Genomic DNA, 22,263 nt, shown 5'->3' on the forward strand with positions numbered 1-22,263 from the left:
CTTCAACTGCTATTTAAATTCAGTGGTTTCTCACTGTCTGACCTCATCATAGATACAGAATTATGCTTCTGGGAAGAACTGCAAGTATTTGTCCATATTAAAGCTCTATGAAAAGTCAAGGAGGAATGATCTCTCTGCCTAAATCTGCTGGGGGAAGTCTGATTAGGAAGAACCCTGGATGCACACAGACAGGGTCAAGTATACTAAAAAATGTTAAGATCACATTGAAGCAAGAAGTAACAGCTGAAGGGAAAACCTTTATTACAGCAACCTAGTAATTACAGCACTCGCAGTGTCAGTGTGTCAAACCAGTATCTTTCATCTTCTAACCTAACCATCAAAGCCGAGGTATATAGCTCCTGTTGAAGCAATGACACTATGCAGAAAGACAGGCCAGACTTGTGGGATAAAAAAGAGCCTGATTTCACATCTGAGGGGAGTGTACAGTAAGATCAAAGATGTGGTAAGAACAATCTAACACGGAGAGCAGTAAATCAAGCTGTCCACTTACCAGGTGAATACTTTTAAGCTATGACTGTTACCCCAAAATAGACATATTCTATTGTAATGTATAAGTGGTTATTTATTTATCTATTTATTTATTTATTAAGCAGGAACTTCTATTGATTTCTTAGAAAGAGTGTTTGTGGACGTGTTTGGAGCTTTGAAATTGAAATGAATGAACACTTTGACTCAGACCCCTAAGTCAAAAAGGGCTATCAGATTCACCTCTGTGAGCTGCCCAAGGTAGTGCTACATCCTGGTTGCTTTGGACATTATCCTGATGGTTCACAGTTCTTCAAGTACAAAATGGGTAACAGCTAAACATCACATCACTTTCCCATAGATTCCCAAGTCCTCTCTGTCATCTACCATTGAAATGTCCCTACAATGCAGATAATATCTAGTAGCTCTTCTTCCAGAACAAGAAAATAAGTAACATTTGTTTATTCATACATCAATGTAGGATTTCACTTAATAGCACTTAGTTGTGGGATATGTCTATTTATTTCACTCAATATTAAATGTCCACAATAAAGCGAGGAATTTAGACTCCATTTATTCATCTGCCCTATTTAAGTCTTCAGTGGAGAACACAGTACATTCATCCCTGTATCAACTATAATCTAAACTCAGATCTAACATGGATGCTGTCACTAAATTTAATCAGGAAAAACTAATCCTCTCTGAAAGCAATTTTCAGAATGACATTAATATTGCAGGTAAAAAAAAATAGCTAATACTTCCTATACAAACAAGTTAGCATTAGGAAAAAATATGAGAAGATAAATGAGAAAAATATGTAAATGAGAATGAAATCTACACTTGAGGGAAAACTGAATTTGCTGGGCATGCAGAAATGAATTGATATACAGCATGAGACTTATAGTTTGAGATTTAAATAAGAACTTGATGTAATCACTTTTTTCTATCATCTAAATTTCCAGTGGGTGCCAAAATTACTTCCATCCTCTCATGAGCTATACGGTATGCAGCCTTAGGACATAAGCACTGCTATCCAATAACTGCATCAAGCCACTCACAACATGAATGTTATCTTACTCATCAGGTACTCTGCTATCTTCAAGAAGCAGTCTGACCTTCCCCTCAAAAATCAACATGGTTTCCTCAGCCCCAAACCTCTAACAATCTATGACACATCTTGCCCTTCAAAACTTCATGTCCTGAAGTTCAAAAGGTACTCAGGACTACCATATTGCAAAGGGAAGAAAACTCTTTTATTTGCCACAGGAAGCATACTTTTTCTAATGCGGAGCACCTGAGAAGCATCTAAAACAATTAAAGAAACTGCTCAGTGAAAAGTGTTTCGTATCAACCAAACATATTTTCAGATAGATAGATAGATAGATAGATAATAGACTGTCATTTTATTTTACAGAAAGCTAAATAAAGTATTAAGAAGCAACATAAGTCTTTCAAAGGTTTATGTTATGGAGCAATAACCCATGCTGAGTGCCATAGATGGCTGACAATATAATGTGGGGAATTAGCGCAGCATAATTTACACCCTACTGTGCACTTCTGCTTAATTTAACAGCAAGAACTCAGCTCCCCCTGTGTGTTTCTATAAACATTTAACAATAGAAGCTTCATTTCAGAGATTTTCCTTCAAAATAATTCTGATCAAACCCTTACTGTGACAACAGATGGTGATATAGCAGATGTACCATAGGACCTGAAAGTTCAATAACTGTCAGTCAAGAGCTGCAGAATGGTTACTATGAGGAACTACAATAACGGCATATTGAAAAACAATTAATTCAACAGTCATGCAAAATCATGAAGATTAATTAAAAAAAAATAAGGAACATATACTTCTAGAGCAACGTCTTGATTTTCTTTGAGGACATGTCACCTTTCAGTTGTGTACTGTTTTATCATTCCACTTTAAAAATAATACAACAGCAAAATTATCTTAGAGGTTATTATTCTTCAAATTAAAAAAAAAAAAGACGTGTGTTGTGTTTCATACAGATGTTTCTACGTAGAGCAGATGTTGCCCTATCAGTCCACCTGAGCAATGCAATTCACCTTTTTAAGCATAATACAGATGTGACACATCTGCAGCAAAGGACACTGGCTTGAGTGACAGGCAAGCCAGTCACTGTGGCATCTGCATTTATTCACCCTTACACAGTGTTTTTAAGTTAGGTTTTAGTAAAGTAAACTTACTGAGCTGAATTTTTAGAAGTGATTTTAAATGAGACTGTCCTAATGAGTAAATTTAATCAAGCTGAACAGCAGCCTATTAAGCCAGAATGTAAGGTAGTACTGCATAGCTTATCTGGTACAGCTGCATGTAGTTGTTTTTCTTAAATTATATCAAGGGCACAAGAAAATGAGCATATCCATGTACATTTATGAAGGTCATAAAAAACATAAATATGCCTGCAAAATGCTCGGATCCATGACAACTGAGTGGTGTGGAATCTGACATACACAATTATGCCCTAGTTGGTTGCTTAGCATGGCATCAGTTTATTATGCCATGATATTTTAAAACTGAGCTAAACACAATTGTGAAGATAGAAACACTGTCTCATTATCATATAATTTTCATTATAAACTGTTAACTTTTGAATTCTTTTCCCATAAATGCAGGAAATTATAGAGGGAAAGGTTCTTAAAACTGAAAATTAAAATTATTTAATGAAAATATCTTATCTTCTGTAGCAATAACACAAAACACATCTTTCAAAAATGCTCATGCTGCCTGTGGATAGTAGAGAAATAGTGCCCAACTTAAAGGATTTAAGCATTCTTCCCTACTATCCTTTTTTTTGTTTGTTTTGTGAATTCAGCAGTGACATCACTAGGTGGAGGGTTATAGCCTTTAAATTAATCTTAATAGAGATGAGACATGGAGCATGGGAAAGGACAGTTTTAATACACTGTTTATCAAGATATTCTAATCTCTGTTTCACTTGAAACCCTGAGACTTGACTTTTGTATATGTAGTAGAGAAGCAATACAATATCTATTGCATTTGTGAACATGTATGTGAACACAATCACAATCCAATAAAATGGAAAATCAGCTCCCCAGGCTTGTCAGACACTGAATCTGCTTTCTACCGCTAGCTTCTTGAGCAAAATAAGTTTAAAGCACTATCAGAAAGTTACAGCTTTCCCATCTGTAATTTATATCCATCATATATAACTGAAGGCCAAACTAAGATTTAGATCTAAACATTTAATTCCCTTGCACGCCTAAACCAGATGTAACCAGCTCATCTTCCTGGCATGCTAATCATTAAATGCCAAATCCCAATAAAACCCAAACAGCAAATGAGGGTTATAATGTGCACTAGTATCTCCAGTAGCTGGAGGCAATACATTTGGATTCCCACTCCGAGAAGGATCAGAGGATTTTCTTAGAAAGACTGTCTAATGCTGATTTCCCCAGATGCTATCAAGTCGACTTTCAGCTGAGATCAGCACATTTGTAAACTCACTGTGGCTAATGTAAAGACTGGGACTTTAAAAGGAATGGACAATGCTTGTCCACAATACACCACCACACTTTACAGAGGTAAGGTGTGTTTTCCTACCTTTTGGAAAGGGTTAGCAGGGAAGTCAATGTCACCTTTCAGAAGACACCTGTCTAATGATAACTCTCATAAGAGCTGATTTTTGCTGTACTCAGGGTAACAGCTGAACCACAGTGATGAGCTTCAAGAAAAGGAAACATGTCTGTGCTTTCACTCCCATCTTGGCTGATCAAACAGAGAGGCCTCTGCCTCAAACCTTAAAATATTCTATTCTTTGTGCTTCTTTTCTGTGAGGCCTCTGGATTGTTTCCTCTGGATTTATGGAAATTTTGTCCATGATATAGTATTATTCTTAGTGCATATTTAAACTGCATATTATATCTGTTTTGGTTTTTTTCTCAAGTATTCACCAATCTTCTCTTTGATGGTACTATACTTTTAAAATTACTGCCTTAAAGGAAAGGTGTGACACTATGTGCAGTCACCAATTCTCTTCTAATCACTTCTTTTCTTATCCTTTTAATTTGTTGCAGATAGGCATTTGTATAACACTGTTAGCGTTACTGTAGCTTCCACACCTATGTAGATTCATTTCAAAATTGTAATGCTAATGGATCTGTCTGTGCTGACATGTTCTTCTCTAAATCAAGAATATATATTATTTATATATTCATAAAGGAGTTATAACTGGATTGGTTCCTTAGCACTAGTTTCACAACTGCCTTCCTCCTTTTACTTTTAAAAACTAAATTAAATCCACATACATATATACAGATACATATATACGTATTAATTTTATTTTAATATGTAGATGTATATGCACATATATGCATATATAAAAATTCTAAGTGAAAGTAACCTTCAATTATTCTGCTATTGCTCGTAAAAAAACCCCACTGGCATTTGTTAAGTGAAATTAAGTATGGTTTTGGGTGCTTTTTTAAGCATGATAGGATGAAGAGAGCAGTCAAAAGATTAACTTGCAATATTGCCACTGTTGACGGAAAATTCTGTGGAAACATTGTTTAGACAAAGGTGTAAAAATCAAAACCTTCAAATGCATTTTAGATACTAATAATATCTAAGCGCAAGAAAGGTATTAAACCCCTTATAACTTGATATTTAGCAAAAGAAGGATACTTGAGGAAAAGGCCGAAGAGTGTAATTTGTTGCTATTAATCAAGAATCATTCAAGAATACGGAGAAGAAATGTAAAATATACTGTAAAAATTTTATCAGTGAGGGAGAACTGAAAAGCCACATGATCGTACAAATCTTTCTTTTTATTGGTATTGATTGAAGATAGCCCTCTAAAACATATTCATCAACAGATGTTTTTCAATAGATGTTTAAAAATGTTTCGTTATAGGTACTTAGAAACTTACATTTTGTCTTATTACTGCTTTTTTTTTTTTTGAACAAATTATAGGGCATATAGTAAGACATAGAGGCATTTCAATCCTAAATAGATAATATGCCTGTAGTTCGGATTAATCACTTTAGGTAAAATGCGTTGTAAGAAAAAATCTAGAAGTAAAATTCCAGTCAGATCAGTTTCAGAGTTCAAGTTCGTGATGTGCTTGCAGAAACGAGTTGAAACTAGGTATTTAGCCTCTTAGGCAAAAATATCAAGACTGCAAAAGCAGTCAAGATGATAATTTAATATTTAGCTAAATAACAATGTGTTAACGTAACAAATAGAAAGGCCTTTTTCTTCAGTGCATATCATGTTAATGTCTGTTGCATATCAGAAGACAAACATCAACCTTAGATCTGTGTAGTCTTCTCTGACTCGTCTCAGAAATACCGTATTTAACTTAAATTATGTTTCCTAGATCCTTCTACAATAAAAATTTGCAACTCTCTTTACATAAGGTAAAGCCAAAAAGGAGTCTATTTTTTAAATTAATGTTCCCTAAAATTATAGTTATCCACAGATCAATAAACCCTTTTCTTTTTCAGTATTTGATGGGCAGTGAGACCTTATCAGCCTCACTGCCAACCAAACTGGCCTCTTTTTTTCAGTTTGACCTTTTGGCTGACCTTCTTGAAATTGTCCATGGTGATTCCTTTGGAATACAGCAATTGATGCTGGTGAGATAAGATTGTATTAATTACAGGCTGCTCTAACAGACAACATGTCAACAAGGTATTCAAGCCAAGAAAGTTATTTTTGCTTTCCATTGGAATTCTAATGAAGAGGAAAATGCCTAATTGACCACACATGCTGAGAGATCCACAACAGCAAAGATCACTGAATCGATACGTTAGCATGGTGGGACATTATAACTCTATATATCTATTTTTTGTTTTTTTCACATTAATAAAAACAAAGAGATAAGTTCAGAGTAAATCATAACTGTGAAAACGAAGCTAGTTAATTTGTGTTTAGGGGGCGTTTTGTCCTTCCTATCCTTTTGAAATAGTAGCATCGCTTTACCACTGCCAGTAACTGAGGTTACAGAAACTTTTCTCAAAATTCCCAAATGCAACGGTTATGTTAAATTGCTGAATGTGAGAAACCACTTTCTTTCTGTGACTTAAGGAGGCAGGAGTGAGACAAAAATGTCTAAAAATCTGAGTAACTGTAATTCAGACAAAGAATCAAGAATCAAGGGCAAATAAGAACGTATCTAATTATTATTACATGTTATTTATTCCAACTAAGTGTATACATACTCATATAGTTACTATTTATTATTATTGTTGTTGCCGTTGTTGTTGTAATTCATTTCTTATGATTTGTGCACCTTCTCATGAAGAAAGAAGCAAACAAAATAATAACCCCTTCCTTGTAAGTTAAACATATTACATATGTGTATATAATATAAAACATAATTACATATTATTAAAGTTGGATCAGAGGCAGGGAACTGAGAAATATGTTGACTGGATGAAGATGTGGTGTAAGGGAGGTGACGGTACTTTTCTTCCTCAAACCTGCCTTCTTCAAGGCAAGTTTACCGCTCAGTCCTAAACATATTTCTTTCATTCTACAATGAAATAATTTGTTCCTCTTGAGGAATCAGATTTCTCTGTTTTCTCTTATTAGAAGTTTCTTTAAAAGAAAACCCCATTATGTAATACTTGTGAGGTACAACACATGCATACTTTAATTACTTGTTTTAATTTAGTATGCATGTACTCTGTAACAAGTAGACCATCAAAAAATGGTGACTTTTTCAATTGTTTTTGTGCTATATCACAGAGCAATTAATGGCATTACTGCAGGATGGGAACAAGACTATTTTGCAAATAAGTCTTTGATGATTTGCAGTATACTGAGCTTTATCCCGAATATTTTTATTCATGCTGTATTTATATTTACAGTTTTCTAAAATACATGCTGATCCTTTTGAGGAGATGTGGCCGTGTCCATTTTTACTAAGGTCTCTAGCAAGTAGAACATCAGAATTTTAGTCTTTAACTTCAAGCTGCCTGTAGTTTGCTTCTTTGTAAACAACAACAACAAAAATGTAGAAAGAACAGATTTTTTAAGACACACAGGTCTGTCACTTTGTTCCATTAATCCAATCACCTGGTAAAACAGCTGTATAGAAGAGCAGCAATTGTATTTGTGATGTATTTTGCAAGAAACCACCACTATTTAAGAAATCTTAGTCCTCTTTTTTAAGGCATTGCAATGCCTTCCTGAAATACAAGACTGCCAGTGGACGAATTTCAAGACAGTCAGATGACTCATTTTGTTCCAAATTTCTGCTACTCCCCTTCTCCATAAGCATGGACAAGCATTAATATTTTATGCTTTCATTTGGACAATATAATTTATACATTTTTTAGAAATTTAAAAGAACGATGATCGATACTTACTAATTATGTAAAGCATAACTATCATGTTCCCCCTTTTATAATAAAATGAGTAAGATGCAATCTAAAGAAAACTTTCATACATATGTATATGTGTGTGTGTATTTATATATGCATCAAACAGGCTAATTTAAAATTATTAGGCATGATCATACGATGAACAAAAATTCCAGTTCCTTTTGACTGCAGAAGAAAAAGGTACTTGTTTAAAGAAAATCTGCCAAGAATTCTGGAGCTAGAATAATGTAGATCTACCACACAATTAAATAGAGTTGAAACGAATATTATAAATGAAATGAACCCAAAGTTTCTTTTTCTTACCTGCTGGTTTACGGGAAAATTCCTGTTGATTTTTTTAATCTAGAAAAATTAATAAAGAAATAAATTAATGCTCGGTCACTAGAAGAAAAAAAACCCAAACATTAGGTTTTAGAGACACATATCAGACCTCCCTCTTAAATTATGTCTGTAAAAAAAATATAAATATATCTTCTGCAGTAAAAACAGTGAAATCTTTGACAAACTCATGTGAATAATGAGACCTTTCCATGGTCATACTGTGTTTTATTTTGCTGTTCAGAATACAGGAATTCCTCTCCTAGAAGTGTTCAAGGCCAGGTTGGATGGGGACTTGAGCAGCCTGGTCTTGAGGGAATTGTCCGTGTCCATGCCAAGGGGATTTGAACTAGATTATCTTTAAGATCCCTTCCAACCCAAACCACAATTCTATGATTCTATTATTCTATGAATCTATGAATTTATGAAAGAAGAATACATGCAAAATATTTTCTGTAATTTACAACTTTTGTTCTCTTTTTCATGAGAAACTATAACTTAATCTAGAGTATTTTAACTATATAAGTAATGCAGAAAAACTTACTGCCACCCACCAAAATAATGAAGCTTTAAGAAAATTCCTTTCCTTAGACAATGATGGAAAATTTGGCTGGAATAGCCTTTGAAATATCCCTTATTCTATTCTTGTATCCTAGGTGCAAAATCAAGTGTGCAATCAGTTTTTTTGCTAATTTTAAAGTATATTTTTTAATCATTCAACAATATCTCAAGGTAGAAAGTAAAGACAAAACCTGCATAAGAACCCTGTTTCATAAGGAGTTTGTATTTAACCCTGTAGACCATTGTCTCCGTCTAAATAAACTTTGGTAGCTTTGACACAAGTATCCAATACAAGGAGAATTAAGCATGGAACATGCCCATTTCTGTCATTAATAGAAGAAAATACTCCCTCTCTTTTTTTTTTTTTTTTTAATATATGTTAAGCATAATCCCTGAAAGCTTTTAAGCAAACATAGTAAATCTACCATATGCGTTCATGAAAGGTACTTAATAACTAGAATTCATTTCTTGATGTCTTAAATTAGCTTTTCACAATTGTTTTTGTACCTACGAGTAAAGGAGTAAACCACATCTTCTAAATAAAGGAACTGCCAACTAAAAATCAATTGTATAACCAACCCAGCCCTGAAACCACAGTGTAACATTTACACTGCTTCAACCAAAGGCATGACATCTTTTTAGAAGAAAACAAGAATCACTACTGAATTTCCTCTAGTATTTACAATATCTTCTCTAAATAACTATATGCAGAGTGGCACTGTATTTCACAAACTTTAAAAACAGACTATTTATTGCAGTAGTAACCTTTGTATTCTTTATGCAGATACTGAGCAAATCTCTAAGTCTGTCAATGACACCCCACGGTTTTGCTATCAAAGAACAATGCTCACTGCTAAGAACATGCTAGCAAGCAATTTCAGTTGGTTTTCAAATGTATCCTGAATCAAAAGTCTCAGAAAAAGATCTCCACCCTCCCTTCTTGAATCATCAGCTTCGTTTTCCTCCTTTCTAAGTCAAGGGGAAGCATTAGAGGACATAGGACATTCACAGGACAAAGTACTAAAATAACATGGATCCACACTTTACATGATACCAACTATCTTATATGCTTTCTTAAAAGAAAGATCTCAAGGCTTTAGGGATTTATTCCTAAATCTGACATGAAATACTCCAGCATGACAAATCCCTGTTTGTGTTAGTATGCACTATTAAAATCCTTGTCAAAACTGTGTTTCCTTCTAGTTTAAGCAAAGACTACAGCCAACACTATAAAAAAAAGAAAGTTATGAGAGAAAACTGTAAAGAAAAAGAAATTTTTCTGTTTTAAACAAAATACTGCAAGTATATTTTTATGGGCAAGTTACAGTTACATGCTAAATACTTTGACAGTATTTTTGTTTAATTCATATAAAAAGATTATTTTTTTGTAGGAGAAATAAAGCACATTAAAAGTCTTGTGTACTTTTAAATGTTCCTGGAAAATGTAAATGCATGATCCAAATATCATTTTCTCAAATTTTCAGCTCATTTTTTAAAGTATGATCTAAGCACCTATATCACATACTTTTCTTAATCATTGTTACTTCTAGGAATTAATACAATTATGTTTATCTTTCAGCTAATATGGTGATGTTTCCTTGAAATGTATATATTTTAGTTTGCAAACTGCATTACAGGTGTTCATTTCTACTTGGAATTAAAAATTATTAGTGTGATTAGTTCTAGGAACACCCTAGTTGGTTATCATTCACATTCATAAATAGTGGATGTTATGAAAAAAAAAATATCTATGGTTAGGGAACAGAAGCTACAGATCTTTGAGATTACGAGATACACTGTCTTGAGAAAATGGAAAGAAAAACATTAGCCAACATTGATCTCACTGGCATGTTACAAAATACACTGAGTAAAATTTAAGCTACATATCCATATCCAGCAATCCTTAGGAATCAAAATCTAAATGTAAACATTTTTTGCAAATAAAAAGAGAAAAATATATACCTTCTGTTACCTTACAGATTACCTAAAAGAGAAATGTTCCTTCCATCTTCCATAACATTACTGAACTCATTGTAATACTGTTACTTATTAAGCACAATCACAGTACACAACACTACATAACTGATGCAAATGAGTAACATTTGTTTTCATCAGAAGACACCAGTACAATACATTGCAAACATATATGTACATAATATTTTTAAACAAAACATCTTGGCTGATACTACACTGAGAAAGAAAGGTAGGTGCTCTGAGACCATTCTTTTTAAAGACTCATTTATCCAGAGCAACAAAAAATGAGTGGTACTGAAGGAGACAAAAGAAGCTAATAAACAAATTCTGTTCTGAAGGCAAAGACATAGAAAGCATTATGAAATCTGATTTGAAGCTAGCAAGAACTATCTGCTTCTACTTCAAGAGTGCTGAGGGGTGAAATTTTATTCTGGTTCAACTTCTGTGGTTCAACTTCCATGAATGCAGGGGGAAAAAAAAAATCTACAAACACCATTGAGAAAGTAGTTTGTGATTTGGTGAAACATGGAAGTAGGAAGAAAGGTTAAAACATAAAGTTTCTGCATTACGTTGCATCTGACTAGTAAAAAGGCAAGGACGTCATAGTCATGAAGCATATCAGACAGGGAGATTATATGAAGTGAGACATAGAGAAGAATGCACCATGGCCAAATTCACTTAATTTTGTGGACTAGAAGTTGTTACCACAGATGAGCAGTATTCACACTATTGGCTGTGCCAAAAAAGCAAGTAAGAACATGGAAAGCTCTCACCTCAGCAGGGTGAGAAGATGAACAGGCTTTCCCTTCAGGATGCAAAAACTGCAATGTTTGGGGTTTTTTTTTTTAATATTTTATTTTATTTTATTTTATTTTGACTGTCTTCATGCCAGAGAAGCAGCAATTCCAAAGAATACTATTCCATGCTATTATCTTCCTATGTGAATTGTACCTTATTATCCTTGCCCCCTGCTGGAATGCAGCTGATTGAGCTCACAAAAACTGGATTTTAAACTTTCACAGTCAGTTGAACCTGAACTGATTTGTTCACTCCCCTGAGAGCTGCTATTTCAGATCATCTTTAAACAAATAGCACTTCAGTAATTATTTTCAGTTTTTGTAAGAGGATTTTAAAGTGTAATCTTGAATCTACTATTTATTAGGGGTTTGTTTGACCTTTTTTACCTATTTATTTTAATGAAATTTGCTGTTCCAATGTAATGACAGGATCCTTATGAGATGATGAGGAAATGTGCCTTTCCATAAGCACATACTGGCCTAAGGACTCTTAAGGGTGGTATGATCTAGAGATAAGGGCACTGATTCCAGTCTTTTACAGTTCTTAAAAATTTAAATAGAAGCAATCACATATTTGAAAACTGTGTGTCCCGTACTTGCTTTAATCCTATTTCCTGAAAAACTGTATTGTAAATGAGAGGCTTGTAGTTCTAATGTGATACACTGAGCGATGATCAATGATGATGTCTGTCTCGGGTACTGAAACTAAACCTCTGCAAGAGGCAATAACACAGTGTTAGTCATCAGGACAGACTGCTTGACAGACACAATTCCCCCGGAGTACCTACAGAGCAGCCGAGACTGAAGGGAAACATTTAGAATGAGTGGGTATCAGCTCTTGGCTTTGTTGACTTACACAGTAGATTAGATTCTCTCACGCTTTTGCATATGATTTGATCTATCATTTTCTTGCAGCTCATCGATATTATGTAACTTTGCAGGTCTCCTTCCTCATCAGGAACTTTCCAGTTAAAAACGACAACTTTATGATTTAAATTCATGTTGTTCATAGATCTGGATTTCCCCAAACAACTTAGACTCTGTAGTCTTCTTCAGCGTTTGCACTACTTAATTGCTGATTTTCATTCATTAACTGTTAATTGAAATATAATAGCTTGACAAGAATGTAAATTCATCAAATAGTTCTTAGTTTTAGCTCATGCATTAAAGCAACAATATGGTTCAAACCATTGGGATGTTAAGTGATTGCGAACAGGTAGCAAGATCATTACAATTTCTGGCACTTTGGAAAAAAATATGAATCCATGCTGTGATAATTTTATGTTAATGAATGAGTAAGAAAGAGTAAATAATTAACATTTGGAATTATTAGTTCATTAACTTTATTTTCTGTCCTTGCTAGGCTTTTATTTGCTCAACAGGATATGAGTTGTGGTAAGGTTGTGAACTTTTGTTAACCATGAGTACATGCTCATTGAAAAAGTAAGGAGTCAGAGAAAATTTGAATAAAGTATGTAACAGTTCCTACAAAATATATCAAATGTTGAAACACAAGTATAACTACCTAGAGACTGAATGTAGGAATTTTTTATGCTGATTTTACAAGCTGTATTACATTTTAGAATTAAATCCATAAGCTACAATATGCAGAGTGATGTGTCAAGATGGTCTGGAAAATATAGGAACTCTTTAATAAAACATTTATGTCTGCTTCCTGACCTACCAAGAGTGATGCCATTCTCTGCTGTCTGCTGGTCACATTTTACCAGCTAAGTGATTCAAAGAATGGAAAGATTTGGATTACTGCCATGATTTCTAGTATTTTCATACCTAACTCAGATTTTTCTCAAGACTAGATGTACTGGATTGCAAATGCACTCAGCCTGAATGAACTCAGCATCAAGTTTCTTGATGGAAGAAAGGGGGAAAAAAAAATTATGAATATTCATATAGAGGAGAGGCTTGATGCAACACTGAATAATGCATAAGCATAAATACAACCTCTGCTTTACAGTCTTTTCCTACAGGTCCCTGAATCATTCTCACTATGGTTTCTAGTTGAAAATACAAAAGAGAAACATTATATATGTTTCAATTTATATAATAATGTTACAAAATATCTCTTAGGAATAAAAAAATTACAAAGACATAAATTATAGACAATTAAGATACGGTAGGCATAATTCAGTAAGTCCCTTATGAGCTGACCAAAGAAGTCCCCGAGTAGTAGCTGGCTGGAAAGAGAAAGGGCAATATAACTATACTTCTGCTATTACTAGACACAGGAATAGATAGATCTTTTTTTCTGGTTTAATATTTGCACTTAAAGGGCTACAAGCTACAAATTTCCTTTTAAAATCTTGTAATGGCTGCCCTTGTATTATATACTGCACAAAGTATACAGAGAGCACGCGCTTTGTTTTGTTGAGCTCTCATACGTGCTGATATTTGATAAATACTTTTGGGGACAACAAAGCACAGCTAGTAAGACTTGGGATCGCTCCCCTGGAAAACAGATCAGTTAAATGCAAATCATTCCTAACAGAGGTCTTGAACTTACGTACGGAAAGAAAAGGTTTGTATACTGAAAGCTATTATTGATTTACGGCGTGTAAGAGCACTGTCAAAGGACAAATGGCCATTTGAACTATGATTGCCAACCTGCATACCATCAAACTTCTTTCTTTGCTTCCTCACTCATAGTGATTCGGGGATGCACTGAACACTACCAGCACAAGAGCTATAGATGGATACTACAAAGAAACACCAGATTTGTGCCTATTACATGAAGGTATGGCGAGACCCTAAGGGCAAAAGCATAAAATCTAGTCTTTACATCGGAGATGTTCAGATAATAGGATTGCAATTACTTATATTAAAAAAAAAAAAAAAAAAAGTTCACTAAACAGATGAGGAGGCTGAGGGGAGACCTTATTATTCTCTACAACTACCTGAAAGGAGGTTGTGAAGAGGAGGGAGCTGGCCTCTTCTCCCAAGTGACAGAGGACAGACAAGGGGGAATGGCCTGAAGCTCCGCCAGGGGAGGTTCAGGTTGGATATCAGAAAAAAATTCTTCACAGAAAGAGTCATCGGGCACTGGAACAGGCTGCCCAGGGAGGTGGTCGAGTGGCCTTCCCTGGAGGTGTTTAAGGAACGGGTGGATGAAGTGCTTAGGGGCATGGTCTAAGGGAGTGTTAGGAATGGTTGGACTCGATGATGCAGTGTGTCCTTTCCAACCTGGTGATTCTATGATTCTATGATTCTAATGACTAACGACTTAATTTAATCTTGCAATACTTAATATCTATTCCTAAGTCTGGACATCACCTTAATGATAATATTGCTATTGTGCTTCTTTAAAGAAAATACTTGTTGAAAACAACACAGTTTCACAACAGTGAATCTCCACAATTGAAATACCATCAGCAACATGCATATTATTAAAGTCATAATGGTAACAACTGGAAGGCAGTGCCTGAAAAAGTTATTATGGTCCCTTCTGAAAGTGAGAAATGTATAGCTCTCTACTGAAGATCAGCTAGGAAGGTTGTGAACAATAAATATTGCTTAAAAAAAAATACCCAGAAAGAGATGCCAGAAGCATTGCTTCAGATAATGAAATGCAACTGGATAACTGTAGTTTTTTATCATAATAGTGATTGCTCATTGGAATATGATTACTGCAGTATCAATCACACTAAGAATAAAAAAGCTGGTGTAGGTAACCATCAGTAAAACATCAACTCACAAAATAGTGAAATACATTCCTCTTGAGTATTGCTTTCACTCGCAATTTAAAAGCATTTTCCTATCTGCCAAAGAAAAACAGTTTACAATGGAAATTCATCTGAATACTTTATAGGTATTTGAAACAATTGTACTTCTTTTTAAGAAAACATACATAGATTCTCAAGTAAAATATGATGTACCTAGCAACTATCAATCCAGTCTTCCCTTGAAGATATCAAGGAATTCCTTTTATGATATCAAGGACAACATATCAAGCCACTATCCATCATATGTGAGAAGTCATGGCAGTCTGGTGAAGTTCCCACTGACTGGAAAAGCCGAAACGTAAGTCCCATTTTTAGAAAAGCAAAAAAAGGAAGATCCAGGGAACTATATGCCAGTCCATCTCACCTCTATGCCCAGCAAGATCATGGAGTAGATCCTCCTGGAAACTCTCCTGAGGCACATTGAAAATAAGGACTGGTGACAGCCAACATGGCTTCACTAAGGGCAAAACATGCCTGAAAAATTTGGTGGCTTTCTACAAGGGGGCTACAGCATTGGTGGATAGGGGAAGAGGAACTGACATCACCTGCTTGGACTTGTGCTAAGCATTCAACACTATCCCACATTGCATTCTTATCTTTAAATTAGAGACATGGATTTGGTGGATGGAACATTCAGTGAATAAGAAATTGACAGGATGGTCACAAAGAGTTGTGGTCAGCAGCTCAGTGTCCAGGTGGAGGCCAGTGACAGTGGAGTTCCTCAAGGGTCAGTATTGGGACCAGTATTAACAACTTTGTCAGGGACATTGACAGTGGGATTGAGTGCACCTTCAGCAAGTTTGCCAACACCACCAAGCTGTGTGGTGCAGTCAACATACTGGAGGGAAGGTTTGCCATCCAAGGGCACCTGGACAGGCTTGAAAGGTGGCCTGTGCAAATCTCATGAAGTTCAACAAGGCCAAGTGCAAGATCTTGCATCTGAGTAAGGGCAATCCGAAGTATAAATACAGGCTGAGCGGAGAATGGATTTAGAGTAGCCCGGAAGAGAAGGACTTGGGGGTGCTGGTGGATGAGATACTCAACATGAGCCAGGAATGCACACCCGCAGAACAGAAGGCCAACTGTATCCTGGGCTGCATCAGAAGCATTGTAACCAGCAGGTCGAGCGAAGTGATTCTGCCCCTTTACTCAGCTCTCATGAGACCTTGCCTGGAGTATTGTCTTCATTTCTGGAGTCCTCAGCACGGGAAGGACATGAATCTGTTTGAGCTAGTCAAGAGGGCCACAAAGATGATCAGAGAGCTGGAGCAATTCCCCTATGAGGACAGACTGAAAGAGCTGGGGTTGTTTAGACTAGAAAGAAAAGGCTCCAGGGAGACCTTATAGCAATCTTGCAATAGTTAAAGGGGGCATATATGAGAGATGGGGAGGATCTCTTTATGAGGGAATATACTAATAGGAAAAGGAGTAATGGTTTTAAGCTGAAAGAGGGTAGATTCCTATTAGATATTAGGAAGAAATGTTTTACAGTGAGGGTGGTGAGGCACAGGAACATTTTGCCCAGACAAGTCGTGGTTGCCTCATCCCTGGAGATGTTCAAATCCAGGCTGGATGAGGCTTTGAGTAACCTGATCTAGTGGAAGTTGCAGTGTAAAGTCATTACTTATCCTGTAATCCATCACAGGAAAAAACGCCCAAAAAATAAAACCAAAATCCGACTGCTCTTTGTGTAGCTTTTCTAAAGTTGAAACATTACTTCAGGCTAAGCAGTTCCATTTCACCATGTATTTCCTTGCAAGTTCATGCTAATATCAAGAAGCCAAAGCCCTTATTGGTGACAATGCTTCTGCATCCAAGCATTGAAGGACACATTTTTCCATCATGACTAGGATGATTGACTAACATTTTACAACAGTTCTCACCCTGTCAGTCCTCCTGCAAGAGTCTTGTAGTTGCTTTCGATCTGCTTAAAGTCATATTGAAAGCAGTCATGCGTGTATGAATGCCTCAGTTAATTGCCATTTGGCTTGATGGCATTGGCATCGTCCCTCAGATTCGAGCTTCTGGGATACAGGCAGCTTCCCAAAATGCTGGGTCCGGACATTAGAGTGGATTTTTCATCATACACAGGAGTGAGCTACTCATGACCAATACATTTCTTCCTCATGGGAAAGGTGATCCTTAATGTCACATTTTTTTCCTGCCAAGGCTTCATTTTATTTTTTCTCCACTGAAACTTCAGCTAGTGCTAGCAGCACTGTAATGCATCACTGTCTGAGGAAGCACCATCTCCCTATTCAGAACACCTGTAAGTAGAAAGTATGGTAGGTGTTATAGTGTGTTGCTAATCATCTAATCCACACCTTCTGATTCCGGATTTCAAAGTTTAACAGTTTTCTCATGTAATTTCTTTATCTAGTTCTTAAGAGATTTCTCCAGCAGGTAAGCTACAATTGAGGCATCCTCCTCCCTCAGCCTTCTCTGGGAAGGAAACTGCCAACAATAACACCTACAAATTCAATTTAAGATTTGGTTTGGGGCACCTACAGATTTGATTCCCATCTAAAGTTCCAACTTGCACCATAAGCAGATGCATTAAGAAAAATATCTCATAACATAATATTATCATCAGTTTGCTCTGTATATAGTATACTTGTTGAAACTAGTTACTCTCCTTGTTTTCCTTCCCTGTAAAGGTGCTATTGACAGCTTTTGAGTTGCTTCTTTTCTCGGTCACATGGCTCCTTGCCTTTTGGGTCCCTCTTACCAATCTGGTCTTTTCACTCTGACTTGGCTGAAACAGAATGAGAGCCAGTTTGTTGAAGACCTCAGCTAACCCTGTTTCATTTCTATGGTCTTAGTCTATCAGCAGGCTTCTGATCTTGCCCATGAAGAGTTCCCAGTTTGCCAGAGTTTGCATTATTTCAGGATTCTTCACTTTAGTAGAGGTAATAACATTTGCAGTTCACACTCTGGCATTTAATAAGACAAAGAGGGTAGTAAAATGGCAGAAGAAATGGGGAATTTTACACAGTTTCATAAAATTCATGAGACAATTAACCGTCTTGACAGAACCTAATGCCTGATAGAAACATAGCTAGTGATTTTTAAAACATATTTAATACTTATACCATAGCATACTGGTCTAAACAAATTCCTGCTGGCGAAGTTCAATAAAATGGCCAGTTGCCAGTGGCATAGACAAATATCTTTACCTCAGGCAATGAAATTAAAGAGGCTTTCTCTTGTCTTTATAGGTATTATATCTTCCACTATCCAACCACTAACCCATGTTTTTTTACTTTAGTTTGAGTAGATTAAAAATAAAATTATAGGAATACCCAGTCTTTGTCATATCATGTCACATTTCACTTTTTCTGTCTAAAAGAATTACCCAGTTTTATTCTCTCGGAGCTCTCAGGAAGAACAGCAATATTTATGAGACAATCTGGCTGACAGCACCAGATAAAAACTGCTTGTGAATAAGCTGAAAAAATCACCTGGTATTACATTACTTAAATAATTTGGTTGACAAAATATGAAATAGCTGTTGAGACATTAGGTTCACATGATAATGTGCCAGGTATTGACACAATTACTAAATGTGATACTAAAAGAAAAATTAAATAAATATTTTCATATATCTCTGTGAGATACTTATAAATCCCTTATTTTTTCAGGACTTGTTTCTGCTGAAAGCTCATCATTAGTCTGTATAACTAATGACTTTAAATGTCACTCGAAACACTACAAAAGTATTTTGTAGTACTTTTATTATTAAAAGTCATGTCCTCATATTTTGCAAAACACTTCTAGTTCCTCCTTCTTATACACATTGTGGTTCACTGTACTCTGCATTCAGATTAATCACAGGCTCACTCTAGCACTCTATTCAGTTATACTCTGCACTGATTTTCCATGAGGAACTCTTTTGGATAAGTCTTTTGTGTTGCTGTAGGTAGGAAAGACTGCACTCTCCTTAACCTTTCTCTTAACAACCTGTTAAGCTACTAGCTTGAATGGTCCTGAATTTAGTTCCCTTCTAAAGAATGCAATTCCTTCTAATTATCTCCAATTTCAAGTCAAAACTAAGAATTCGTTATAAAATACTAAGCAAAATTCCTCATAAATATGGGTTTTCTCAAGTATCTTTTGGTATTTCTGAAATGAATTTCTGAATGCAAGAAAAAAATGAGTACTATGGTCATATACAAGTGAAAAGAGAGATGTATTTGTGGGACCATGGCTGAAAGGGAGGTCAAGGGGTAGAATTTGTCAAACTACCAAAAAGGGTAGGTACAATTTTTTGCAGAAAGAACTTAGTTTTCAAGCTCAGACTATTTTTTTGTTTCCTTCTTTTTTTTTAAGAAGTGTATTTGAGGAGTATTTAAATTTTCACATTAATGTTAAATTGACACAGTAATGATAGATGTTATATTTTTCTTGCCTTGAGTATGGCCTTGTAATCTTTAAATGGAAAGAGTTTTGAATAATTAAGAATCAGCAGGATTTTCCCTAGCCTTTAATGAATTACCAATTTCTTGATATTATGAATTAACTAAGACAAGCACTATTAAAGTGCATCTTATTGGGCTCAATATCAACTTTGAAAATAATTTTTCAACGGACAATGACAAGGTAAAAAATTCAATATTCATTGAAAAATTACATATTGCAGTATATGTGACAGTTTTCACACAGTACATAAAGTTCTAGAAGCATTTTTTAGATCTTTCATTGAAAGTGCATCTGTGTCGATAGATTTCAGAACACCAACCCAGTCTAGTTGCATTTCAGCAGTAACAAATATCGCATCAATAATGTGGTAAGTTGATTTTATTTTTTATTATTTGCTGATAACTTGGTCAAGATGCAAATTGCCTTCTAAGTTGCTCCACTGTAAAGAACAAACAGTATTATAACTAGGAGCAAGTGGGAAGTTTCTGTGAGTCTTTATGGTTTAAAAAAATGTAAGCATAAAATGCATAAGCTGTCCTTTGTTGTGATTTGTTCTATGCACTTACAAAGATAATAGGAAGTGGGTTTTATTTCAGAAGACTAAATAGAGGTCAGACAGCTATAATTGCTTTAAGCTAGGTTTGGCATGCAACCTATCCTATTTACTGGTAGAACCATCTGCGAGCCTCAGAGAGTTCCACTCTGAGAGACTCTTTTATTATTATTTAAACTTCTTACTATATTTTCCTGACTTTTGCTCATTACATTTTGAGTTGAAAATGCTATTTATGGTTAACTTTTTTTGTAAATGAAGGTGCTAATGTACATACCGCTGCAGCAAGAGTAGCTGGCTTAATTAAGGCGCAGGCGTAGTTTGCTAAATAGTCAGGAGAGGTAAACTGACTATCTCATTAGGCAAATAACTTTAAAAATAACCTGTTTAAAACAGCTTGTCAAGAGCCTGTTAGAATTTTTTTTTTTTGCCACAGTATTTTAAAGTTTATAGATTATGTTTATATAGCAATATCAAGGCACATTTATGCTAATGCAGTGCAAAAGGAAATAATTCTGATGTTAAACATGCCTACAGACTATGATTTATCAATTATTTAAAGAGGAACTGAAAAAGAATGTTTAGCTCCACAACTCCATAGGCATTGTGTTGGCCCTAACGGACATATTTATTCTTGTGAAACACCTTATTTATGATGTAGAAAAACCTCCTTTAAAATGAATATTGCTACTGTTATAGAATGAGGTAAACATTTAAATAGAATACACACACTATTAAGATATACATTTATGAGTAGACTGTGTTTTTCTGCCTGGTAAAGAAGAAAATAAATGGAAAACTAATAGATTAGCTCCCTCTAACAAGTGCATCATATGAAAATATGCAGAGTCAAATGACACTGCTCATTGCTGAAAACCCAAACACCTGTGTTGTCACTGCTCACTTATATAATATTTAATAATTATAAAGCTAATGTCCTTCAAGATTTGCTTTATATTTGCATTTGCATTTCCATGACTCCTCTTACAATAATAAAATTAAGAGTTCCCCTGCAGACATACTGAATATCTCAGGAAAACTCATGAGGAGAAAAATCTTTGCAACACCTCAGAATACTTCATGGAAGAAACTAACTAGTAGGGCACAAAGGGAATCTGAAACAGTAGAATAGGTGTCTCAATGTCAGTTCCATTTGATCTTTGGCAACATCTTTATTCATGAAGTGTCCTAATTAAAATGACATTCATAGTTCCATGGACATTTTCCAATAAAATCAACCTTACTAAAAGTTTGGAGGATTAAATTTTTCACTTATTTTTTGTTCTAGAGGGAGTTTTAATTACCTCCTTCCTCTTCCGGGAACAGGAACCCTCAGGTTACCTTTCCCATAACACTTGTGTGAGAAAAGGAATATTTGCTTCTTTCTGAACAGAATAGTAATGCAATACAATGTACACCGGGTGCTTTTCTAAATCAACACAACAGCTGTAGTTTGGTGTTGCAGTGAAGAAATATTAAACAAATATATATATCCAGAAATGTCCAATAAAACCTTTTTTTTCCTATAAAGAAGGCCGACCTGACTACAACATTCACAAATATAGAAAATTCCCAGTTGCTCAATTGGAGATATCGGTATGAGGCTTGTTTTTGCCGATCTTTCTCTTTTATGGAAAACTTGCAGAAGTTTGTGCTGACTTCTCTCTTCCTGCCTGTATATCTACCCAACATCCGCAGCTTTTCAGTTGTGCTGAAACAACTGTTTGGGGATTGCACCGATTACGAGATTAATAAAATGAGTTGTTAAAAATTCTGCAAAAATAAAAGCTGCACTGTAGTATAGGGAATGAAGTGTCTGTCCAGCTTGATCGTGGTAGGTAATACTAGATTACCTACTCATGATATTGGATATACAGTATTCAGGCTGAAGGAGATAACCATGTATCTGATGCACTTAAGCAATACTCCTAATGAATAAATCCTACTTAATAGCCTAGATGAAAGCCCTGCCTCCCGCTAGACAACATTGGCATGAATTTTACATGTGGGTCAATGGATGCTAAAGGGAACAGTTTCTGGAAGTTA

At 35.3% G+C, this 22,263-nt stretch overlaps 1 protein-coding gene across 6 annotated transcripts in view; it reads right to left on the reverse strand.

The window, feature by feature from the left end:
* The window catches only part of SNTG1 (syntrophin gamma 1), a 332,986-nt gene that overhangs the window by 62,394 nt on the left and 248,329 nt on the right, over positions 1–22,263 (reverse strand). For all 6 annotated transcript variants that reach the window (XM_054060096.1, XM_054060099.1, XM_054060101.1 and 3 more), the window contains one exon: positions 8,162–8,200. In XM_054060096.1, the coding sequence (XP_053916071.1) occupies positions 8,162–8,200 (39 nt within the window). The remainder of the gene's footprint in view (positions 1–8,161; positions 8,201–22,263) is intronic.

This window comes from Cuculus canorus, chromosome 2 (assembly GCF_017976375.1).
Source record: "Cuculus canorus isolate bCucCan1 chromosome 2, bCucCan1.pri, whole genome shotgun sequence".
NCBI classification, from domain to species: domain Eukaryota; kingdom Metazoa; phylum Chordata; class Aves; order Cuculiformes; family Cuculidae; genus Cuculus; species Cuculus canorus.